Source organism: Centruroides sculpturatus, unplaced genomic scaffold, assembly GCF_000671375.1.
Source record: "Centruroides sculpturatus isolate CEXI.00-Female unplaced genomic scaffold, Cexi_2.0 scaffold554, whole genome shotgun sequence".
NCBI lineage: Eukaryota > Metazoa > Arthropoda > Arachnida > Scorpiones > Buthidae > Centruroides > Centruroides sculpturatus.
In genome coordinates, this window is record NW_019384851.1 from 1 (window position 1) to 11,732 (window position 11,732).

Below are 11,732 nucleotides of genomic sequence, written 5' to 3' on the forward strand. Positions count from 1 at the left end.
CCGAAGATCAATGAAGAAATGATTTTCTTTATCCTTCCTACCAAATTAGTTATTCTGTTCAAAGGTCAAAACTCAATTTTAATTCGTTTTTTTTTCCTTCTTTCCCTCTTCGAAAATAAAATTAATTTTTACAAATATTTAATAAGAGGGAAAAGGGGGAGTGATAAAATTCTACATCTACAGCTTCAGCACTTCATTTTCACGTTTCCAGAAAGGTTAGTTCAGTTAAAAAGTGTGTGATCTATCTACTTCAGCCCTTGTTCAGGAAAGAAAAATATATGCTCTGATCAATTAGACTGGCTCATTCAGAAAAAAAGAAATACTTATTTAGAATGGGAATAAGAAAGGAATGAATCAATATTATTCAAATTCAATTGGGTCAAAATAATTTAACTACTAAACACAAATACTACAAAGAAAACTATTGATACATATTTACTAAATTAAATTGTTGCATTTTGTAATTAAAATAAATGAATTATAACAAAATACAAATACATTAATAAATATAAAATAAATTTTGTTTCAGGTAAATAAAAAAAAATTTAAAATGTCGTAGTTGGAGTCGACACACTTTTCCTGATTCCGACTCCACAACCCTGATGCAATCACACTAAAGTGCAGTATGTATTATAGCTACAGATATTTCCCCACACCTCAAGAATAGACGTTTAATCCCTTGCAACATTATTTTCTATAGTGTATCAAAAAAAACATTAGAATTTTAAATTTGTATAATTTGTTTTATTTATAGTATAAAATAATAAATGATACCCAATATGAAAGAGGAATGTACAAAGTTTTTACAGTACACATCACAAGTGCTCAATGTGAACCTTTTGTTACATGGCATATATCCAACCAGTAGTCCAGTTCTTCCCACACTTTGATGAATGTGTTCAGTGTAATGGATGCAACAGCTTCAACAATCCTGTGTCTCAAGTCTGGTATGTTCAAAGGTACTGGTGGCACATAAACCTGATCTTTTACATACCCCCACAGAAAGAAATTGAATGGGATGATATTGTGAAATCTTGGTGAACATATGAGCAGAGCCATGTCATTCAAGCAGTGACAGTCAGTCTAGCAATGGGAAAAACTTTATTCAACCACTTTTGAACATACCATAGAAAATGGGGGTACACAGTCTTGTTGTTGAATGATATTCTGTAATCCATCTCGCAGCAGAGGGAAGAGCCAATTCTGGAGCATTTCAAGATATACAAGTCCTGTAATAGTTTGTACCTTGAAAAAGAATGAACATAAACTTGTGTTTCAATTTGAAAGCATGCCAAACACAAACTTTTTGGGAGTTCCTTTCTTGTTGCACTGTTTTATGCAGATTTTCCATATATGGGAGTTGTGTATTCATTTTAGCACTAAGGTAAAATGTTGCTTCATCATTAAAAATACACAACTAAGGAAATCCTCATCAGTTGATGCTTGCTTCTGCATTCTGAGGATGAAGTTGATCATTGTCTGAAAGCTTTAGAGCCCTAACAGCTACAGATAGCTTGACTTCATGTGTGCTCACCTTAATACCTTCCACACTGTCATGGCTGACATTCCTAATTCACAGCTGGCCTGTCAGACTGATTGACTTGAATATGCACAAAGTCATAATCACACTTTTGACTGCCTTGTTTAACACATTGGTCATTCCATACTCTTTTTTTTACACAAGCATTCCATCATCCTGAACTGTGTATACCAGGGGTGGCCAACAAGTCGATGGCAAAGCTAATTTTGGTTGATCACTCGCAATGTCATGAATTAATGTGTTACATGTTACACTTGTAACCGAATGTAGTGCGCAAACACAACTGTAGTGATATTGGACCACGTATCCTCCCTCAGATGCGATTTTGTTGGTCCATGTGCAATCCATTTGCGTACAGTTGTAAAAGGGGAATAAGAAATGTAGACAAAGGATTGTAAAACCGAAAAAAAGAAAGGCGGAAAGAGGGACAAAGAGAGTGGTCGGGACACGTTAGAAAGAGGAAGGGTGAAGTAGTAGTCCCCAAAAGTGACAACGTTGAGTTTCAGTTTTTCTTCTGTTTACAATATAAGTACCTTTTCTTCATGTTTTAAATTAAATTGTGTCTTTTCTTACCTATCTAAATATAGTATGTATTTCACACCCCCCTCACCAGTTAGACTATGCCTACGACAACAAGTCCATCATGACACACTTTTAAGATAAAAAGTAGATCTTATGTACACAAAAGTTGGCCACCCCTGATGTATACAACCTCATAATGTTGTTGGATGGGAGATCATTTCTAAATTCATGTCTGAATGCCCACTGAACTGTAATGACTGAATTACTTTTTGTAAATCCCAATACACAGAAAGTTGTTGCTCAAGAGTTCCCATCTTGTGCTGTTATGTGGCAGGATGAGAAAACAGCTTTACAATGTTACCAGTCAAAATTGCATGGCTACACTCTTTTCACATGTAGGTTACAAAGATGTACGTTTGCTTATATAACCATATATAGTATCGCGTCGATTATCTGAATCAATTGGGGACTGGGGTTGTCCGGATAACTGATATTTCAGATAACTGATTTATGTACAAAAAAATAGTTTAACGTATCCGATGTTAAAATTTTTATCCGTTGCATGTCGCTTCGCATTGAATTTTCGTCGATGTTAAGCCTAACAAAGACTATTGTATCATTAAAATTATTTTTTTATTTTGTACAAACAAAATAAATATATTGAAAAATATAAAAACAATAAAAATATATACTTCAGACGTTAATTTAGTATCAAAAACGTAAAATATTTGAGTAGCCCAAGACACAGCCAAAGATTGAAGCGCCACAGCACTGGCGAAAATTTAAATTTGCGGACTGGAATTCTTTCGGATGATTGACTTTCGGAAAATCGACGCTCTACTGTATATCTATTTTGTTTCTGAAAAATAAAAACATAATTTGGATGATAAAATAGTCACGATTACTTTTTTAAAATATGTGTGAGGTTAGCTGATTGGGTGAAAAATGTTACGACAATCGAGCAGTCAAAACAGTTGTGTGGGCATGGAAAGACTCACAGAGACAGGTTTACCATTTAAAACCATTTAATAGATATATAAATTTCCTTACAACTATTCATATAATGAGGTGTAATGCCTATCCAACAGTGGGAAACAAGTCAGTTAAAAAAAAAAGTCCAAATGTTTTGGTGATCATTCCGTTTCTTCTGGCGAAGGTGATGAGGAGAGCAACAGCCCGGGGCACACAGCACAACTTGCAGAGATGACCTTCGATGACTAGTTGTTACCTGGGTGAATCTTGATGGGATGGGATAGCAAAAACGAATTCTGGGACGTCGAACAAGTTTTCATTGTTGAAGGACAGGAGCTCAAAATCCAGGAGGGGAGCACTATGTACCTAGAACTTTCTGTCCTTGAAATGTGCCGTTTTATAAGTTTTTCCCCTAAAGCTGCCTTTTCATTGGTCCCGACTCATCACCTGGTGACAATTTGAAACCGATTGGAAGGTGTGGGAGAGGTCCATTTCATGACTAAATATGACTCCCTCCAGCCACGTTTCCCTCAGAGAATAGTCTTTATTCGGATCTCTATGTTGACTTCCTTCCAGGTCCTCACAAATGTGTAATTTTTGTTAGGCTTAACATTGACAGAATTCAACATGGCATCACAGGCAGCGAAGAAGAATTTCAACATCGGATGGGTTAATAACAAAAATCTAAACAAAAGTTACATATATTTCTAAAATTCTATTCTTAAGACTAAATTCTATTTCTAAAATTATTTACTATTTGAATCTTAAATAGCAGATTTAATTATTCAGCTGTCATCAGCTATTTAATTATCTGATTGCCATAGCATCTAAAAAATTGGAGAGAGATTTTACAATTAAGTCAACATAATACCTTATTTGGACCATTCTTTACAGATATTCTTTGCAAGTTTTGGTGAAAGCTGGCCATGATTTCCTGCATTTTTGGCAGGAAACTCCTTTGTTCTGGATGTGAATTTTCTTGTCCATCAATTTCAGTTCTCCAGCTCTGGGCAGTTTGTGTTCAGCCCTGTTTAAAGGGATTCGTCCATTCAGTAGACAGGGACGATTTGAATCACATAATGAGAAAGAAACTTTCTTGGTTTAAGTTGGAGAAAGTTCTTTCTTTAAATACCATTTATTTATTTATTTTTATATTTTTGTAATAATAAAAATTTCAATAAAAGTATTGGTCCCAGATTCTCACACACTTATTGCCATAAAAATTAGCACACCAAGAAGGAGTTGTTGTATCACTGTGAAACTTGGCATGCAGATAAATTTCAAGCAGATATGGAAATGATTAAGAGTTATAGCATGATGCCACATCGCGTAATGCCAGCAAAGGGCATTAAACTGCATCCATCCTCTTGGCCTATAAAAAAAATGCACAAAGGCAACTTGTCTGAAGTTTACCTGTTGGAGAGGGATGCTGTATGACTAAAGATGCTTTTATATCACAATCAAAGACCATATGAACAACTAATTTGAGTTTGATAGGAGAAGGATCATCAGATTGAGAGAAGCTGGATGGTGTTGTTGTGACCAGTGTATGAGAGAGAGCTTGTACTCATGGTACCCAGACTCAGGATACCCTCAGCAGATTACTAGCCAAGCCTAGACCACTACCTGGTCCTCCAACAAGCATGCACATAGCTGGCCTGTATCATTGTCTGCCATTTAAACACAGGTGACGACATTCTTACAGATCCATTTCTGTCCACACCATTTCAAGGTGCCTGGGTGAGGAACATTTGGTATCGCAGCAACTGTTAGATGTTCTGCCATTAACAGCCATCCACCCTCACCTTCATTTGAAGTGATGCCATTCTCAATGGGATTTGACTCCAATGGGAAGGAACCAGGTCCTCTAAAGTGACAAATTCAGGTTCAATTTGGGCACTGACAATGAGCTGTGTTCATGTATGGAGGCCTTGTGGTGAACACCTCAATCCTGTCTATGCTTTGGAGTGGCACACTGCCTCCTCTGCTGGTGTGATAGTCTGGGGTGCCATCACACACAACAGCCAGTCACTTCTAGTAGTTATTCAAGCGGCCAGAACAGTCCAGCATTATATTAGTGACATCCCTCAGCCGTACATGTTGCATCTTATGGTAGGGCTATAAGATGCAACATGTACGGCTGAGGGATGTCACTAATATAAGAGAGTTATTTTTTAAATAGAAAATGCTCGATCACATAGCAAGGCTGTCACAGGACTCTCCGCCAAATTGCCACACTTCCCTGGCCTGCCCTGTCTTCTGATTTATTGGTCGGAACATGCCTGGGATGCCAAGTTGGATATCCTAGGAGTTTGGCCAAACTAGAGAACTGTATGCAGCAACTGTGGACTGAATACCATATAGCACCTGTATACCTTTATGCCCATCTGTATCACATTGTGTATTCATGCTAGAGTTGGCCTAATAGGGTACTAAAACCTCCTTTCATTTGTAGGTTTTCCTACAATAAATAATCTTTTTGCTTTCATTTTGTAATCACTTACTTATATCACCGTTAAACATACAATTTTGTTCAATTCTGACAACTCCTTCTTGGTGTGCTATTTTTTTATGGCGATGAGTGTACTGTACATTATGAAAATGAAATTTGATGTAATAAAATTGTTAATTTTTGGTCATTAATATTTACTATAAGTTTAATTTAACCAAAAATAGTGTAAGTTTTGGTTTTGGATTTGGCTGCAAAATCCAATTTTGGTCAGATCTTATCTATCTGTGAGAAATGTAAGAATAACCAAGGAAAAGTGTCAATATTGGTATCAAGACATCCCTAATTTCATCCACAACTATAGAGGGCTTCATTTACACAATATTGTAAGGGCAATATTGTGTAAATGAAAAAAGGAGGCAAAATTTATAATACAAAGGAAAATATTTTCTTAGAATCAAGTAAACTATACTATACAAATAACTTTCCTTCTCTTTATAATACAGCAGACTATACTTCTGTTTATAGTTAATACATAAGTGTTTTATTTTATTGTTTAAACATGATTAAAGTATGTAGAAGTAGAGAATAATTACATTTGTTTACATTTTTTTTCTGTCAAATAAATAAGAATTTTAATCTCTCTCAAAAAATGGCTGATGAATTAACACATTATAAAATATGTAGAGAAGACTAAAATGTCTTGATTTTTGTTATGTTGAATCACCAGGAACAACAGTTTTCCATTGCAGAGACAACCTTTTATTAGAGGCTAGGTCTCCTGCAAAACATGCAAAACACTCTTAAAAGTTCACTGGTGACAGGCCAAACAATTTTAAAATAATGTGTACTGTATATTTCTGCAGATAAGGCGATAGTTAAATCATCTTATAGGATAATACAAAAAAAAATTAGATTGAAATTTATATAAATTAAAACCATTATAAAAAAATGGACAAACTGTAATTATTTACTAGTAGAAGAGAGTAAGGTATGTCCACAAAATAGAATAGCCCATATAATGTATTTGTGAATAGTTGAGGTCATTACCCAAATGCCCGAATCAGTGTGAATGTTTGCAACAATCACAAGGCAATGCTGCCAGATGCAAGAAAATAAAATTTGTTCATTAAAAAAATTATGAATAGGACATACAGCTCTCCCTTGATAGTCCGACGTTTTTTAATCCGACATGCTCAGCAGTCCGACACACCTCCCGTCAAGGTACCCATCCCCGTTAAGTGTCTGCTTGCACAGAAGCATGTTGCGACGTGAATCTCCCCATCCAATTCTTACACGATGACATACATTTTGTGTGTTTTCTGTGAGCAGTTCTGTTCGAACAGTTGGAGTAGGGAATATTGTAAGCTACTGTTAGCAAAAGAATGCTAAATATATAATTATTTTTGGTAATCCAGACACTTTTGGTAATCCAACACCCCTTTGGTCCCATACCTATCGGACTATTAAGGGAGAGCTGTAATTCCGTATACACCTTACAGTATTATTATCTAGATGATGATTGCTGATCTAAACTAAATTCATAGGCCATTGATAGTTTGGGATCGTCTTATAGGACAGAAATATACAGTAATTTCTTTTAAACAAATGGCTGATGAATTAACACATTAAAAAATGTATAAAAAAGACAAAATTTGCAGGGGTGTAGCCTCTAATAAAAGGTAGTCTTTGCAATGGAAGATTTGTTCCTGGTGATTCATCATGATGAAAATCAAGATGTTTTAGTCTTCCTGTGTATTTTTTGAATTGGAGATGTATATTTCTATTTTATATATTATTAACTTTTTTTCTTTGCTATGTTGATTAAAAGTAGATTTAATCACAATTTTAAGTTAAATTTATTCATGGTTCTGTATTCTAACTTAATTATTAATAAAAACATAATCAACTATTCACATAGTTTTTATTAGTTTATTGGTAATAGTCATTAGCTGTCAGTTGGGTTAAAAGATGAAACAATATCATTCAGTATCAAAAAGAAAAATGTTGATTTTAAACAAGTAATATTTTTGAAACATTCAGATCTACAATTGGAAAGCAATAAATGAATATATAAAGTTTTAATAAAAAAGTATATTTTAAAATATATTTTTATATTTAAGTTTGTTTTTAATTATTAATTATATTATTGTTTTATTACAATACAAAAAATAGTAAATTTTTGTTAATTAGAATTTGCAATTTTGTATACTTGCTATGTCATTGTTCATACACAGATTACTAGTTACAGAAGATAATGCTTAAGTTGATATATATATAATTTTAGTTATATAATTTTTTTTTTTTTTCTAAGGTGGCTGTTATTCGCAGTTCAGGAAAATTTGTGATTTGTGATCGAGGAAGTGAAAGGTCCCGTATGCAGCTATTTACTAAAACTGGGCATTTTATAAAGAAGATAGCAATTCGTTATATTGATATAGTAGCTGGATTAGCAATTACTGGCGAAGGTAATATTGTGGCTGTTGACAGTGTTTCTCCAACAGTATTTGTGATTGCGGAAAGTGGAGAATTAGTTCGTTGGTTTGATTGCAGTGAGTACATGAGAGAACCATCTGATATTGCAATCAGTGGTAAAGAATACTACATCTGTGATTTTAAAGGTCATTGTGTTATTGTGTTTAGTGAAGATGGGCAGTTTGTGAGACGTATTGGATGTGAAAATATTACTAATTTTCCAAATGGTATTGATATCAGTGATGCGGGAGATGTGCTTGTTGGTGACAGTCATGGAAATAGATTTCATGTAGTTGTGTTTTCGCGTGAAGGGTCAATTTTATCAGAATTTGAATGTCCATATGTTAAAGTTAGCCGTTGCTGTGGTCTAAAAATAACATCAGAAGGTTACATAGTTACCCTTGCTAAAAATAATCACCACATGTTGATTCTCAACACATTATACATCATGTGAATGAATAGAAGCACAGATATGCAGTCTACTACAGACACTAGTTGCTACCACTAGGATGACTGTGTTCTGCATTTAATGTTTAATGCACATTGGTAGAAAAATATATACAGAAAAGTGCCTGGATAAAATCCAAAGTTGTCCGTTATAGAAGTATGGTTGATTATAACACCTTAAGACTCATGTCAGATTTAAAATTTTATGTAGTTAAATTTGTTTTTAAATAATGAGATTTAACTTTGCCAATATTTACTGAAGACATGAGAAATGATGGATAATTGCATAAAGAATGTTAGTAGGCATTTAGTTCTAGTTTTATTAATAACTGTTCCTGCATTGGACAGTAGAGTAATTGCATTCTTAATAACTTGGAAATGGTAAATATTGAAATTTGGATTGATCTAAAAATGAAGATTATTTCTTTATTATATTTAGCCAAAGATAAAAATCAATCTAAAATAAATTTTAAAAAGTTGTAGGTCATTCCATGAAGTAGGCCTATGGAGCCTGTGATATAACTATCTGCTCATTGAGTTTGTTTACACTTATTGACTTTATAGTAATTTGTTTGGATTTGTCCATATATTCATTAAAAATTACTTTATATATATATAAATAAANCATTAAACTTTCAAAAATCGATTCCGCCATTTTAATCTTAACTCCATTATTATTATTATTAAAGAATACACATATTCACACATACACACAAAATATGTTTTGAAAATTCTAAAAAGATCTTTATATAATTACTCTTGGGTTAATATGGTTGTATACAAACTACTTAGCTTATATCTATTTTTGTTAGGTATGCTGGAGGAGAATTTGAATGGTACTTAAATAGAATGGATTGTCTATGGTGTGTTTTAAAACAATTTTGCCCTCCAGTAATTACTAAACTGATATTTGTGAAATTTTTGCTCCATTTTGAGCTGATATTTTAATAATAGCCAATAACAGAAACAACCATATATACACCATCAGAGTAACCATTATTATTCTTTATCTTTTTTTTTTTCCTTTAATTCTTTCCTGTTTTTTAAAGAATATTTGTGACTATATGCTACTATAAATTAATATTGTTTACTTTTGTTTTCAGATATACTTTAGTATTGTGTTTGTAAATTTTTGTCCATTGAAAGCTATTCAAGTCATGACTTTATAATAAGAAGTTTATTTATTTTTAAAAGAAATGTATTCAAAGTTATTTCAAAATCCTAGTCCTTATACGGAATGTTTAAAATTACTGTGGTTTATTTGCACTCTTCATATTGGAGCTGTTTTCTCCAAAGCAATGATAAAATTCATAGCAGTTTTGTGCGAGTGCCAACAATGCAGCCATTTAACTGATCAAATTTAATTGGAATTTGTGCTTAAAGTATATAACACAATTCCATTTAGTTGATATAAATGTCTGCATTATTATTATTATTATTATTATTATATTATATTATATTATTATTATTATTATTATTTTTGTTTTTCTGTGAGTGAGTGTAGAAGAAACAACACCATAGTACCTGCAGAAAAATCCAGGGATTAGTCAATATATTATAATGTCTTCCCATGCACATTTTTGCTTGTAGAATTTTCACATACCTTGAAAGGAAAATAATTACATATGATATTATTTCTGCAGAGTTCTGTTTCTGTGAATGATCCTATTAACACTCACTCTTCAGACTTTTTTAAATTGATATTAAAAATGGGAAGTACACAAATCTAGGCTTATTGGTCATTTTGTGTCATTACCCTTTATTTGACTGTTAGGTGTTTATTTGGTATTCTTTATTATTTTAATACATTTTCATATACAATTATATTTAATATTTTTCATCATATTATTATTATTATTATTATATTATTATTATTATTATTATATTTTTTTTTTTTGTCAATCATCTATTGTTAATTCAAAGTGTGACCGGAAGTGTCGGTCAGACCAAATATATAATTTTTAGCTTGCAACTTTTTCGTGTGTTCCCATGTCATGAGAATTGGGTGTAAATAAGTTATTTACATTCTGCAATAATGGATAATTCAAAACAACAAAAAAGGAATGCAGGGAATATGGTTGCAGTCTGGACAAATTTCAATATTGTTATATAGAATTTGTTCATTTAATTATAAAAATAACAGGGGTAACTATGTTTGTTCCCCAATGTTACTAGCTTTGTTATTTTTACTGACATTCCAAGCTTTCCTTTTCTTGAATGATAGGTAAAGACTTTAAAAATGTTTTATCATAAACAAAATAAATCTAGTCAGAATTACATTAATAGGCAGCCAACATAATTACCAGATTATTGAGTGGGGTTTGGATAAGTGATTGTTTTAAAATTAATTCTCTGTATTCCTTTTCCATATTATTTCCTTTAGATAGTGTCCAAGTTGGACTTAGTTAAATCTTTTATTTTAACTATAAAAAAATCTTTTCCTTTAGTACTTAGTCTTTGCTTTGATTCCAATATAATTTATTGTACAAAATACCATCAGTCTTTGGCTTTCTTTTTGATTTCTTGAAATATATCTTCAAATTCATTCAATGAAATATTTAGATTCCTTTTTATCTTGCTAATATATATATATATATATTTTTTCATTCATTGTTTTTCCAAAGTATTATTATATTGAATATGAGTTAGATTATAATTTAGTCGTTTAATTTATTTCCTGCCCTGTACTCGTTTATAGTCAATAAAATTAAGTTCTGTATGCAATAATTCCAAGTGAAATGTTCTGTTTGAAATGAACAGAAACCGAAAAAATAAATATATATTATATTGTAGTTAATGTCACAATTCAAATTGATTTGTAGTCATATATATATATAGCTGTTGCTTTTTTTTTTACTCAAAAGCACTGCTAAATCCCCATGTTAATTTGCTCCCTATGTTGATCTGATAAAAAATTTTTTTTTATATATATATGTATATATATATATAAATGTTGTTTATTTGTGTGGTTATTTGTCAGGAGAAATAATTTTATTGATTTAAAATCATTATCTCATATCAAATTATATTTAACTTAATATTCTTATTAATCAGAGTATCTTAGATTGCTGCAATATTTCTAAATATATTAACCAAACTCTGAAAATTTATTATTTTTTATTTTTATTTTTGAATAAATTTAAATAACTAACTTTGGAGCACAATATTTTTATGGGGCAACTCATTATTATACAGTGATATGCAAGTGAGGCTTTAAAAATATACTATTTGAGAAGTTTAGAAGAGTTAGATATAAAGATTATTAGGAGAAAATTATATAAAAAAAATATATATATATATTTACTACTACTTCAGTGTTGTTACACT

At 31.8% G+C, this 11,732-nt stretch overlaps 1 protein-coding gene across 1 annotated transcript; it reads left to right on the forward strand.

Annotated features, from left to right (window-relative positions):
- Positions 1 to 7,775: 7,775 nt before the first annotated feature.
- On the forward strand, positions 7,776 to 9,031 carry LOC111630489 (B-box type zinc finger protein ncl-1-like). Its single transcript, XM_023374598.1, has one exon. It carries the CDS (start codon positions 7,861 to 7,863, stop codon positions 8,410 to 8,412), a length of 552 nt encoding a protein of 183 aa, XP_023230366.1. The 5' UTR covers positions 7,776 to 7,860; the 3' UTR covers positions 8,413 to 9,031.
- Positions 9,032 to 11,732: the final 2,701 nt, after the last annotated feature.

Bases quoted from the DNA above. Each gene is read 5' to 3' on its own strand.
- LOC111630489 (XM_023374598.1), top strand. From the start codon at position 7,861: ATGCAGCTATTTACTAAAACTGGGCATTTTATAAAGAAGATAGCAATT.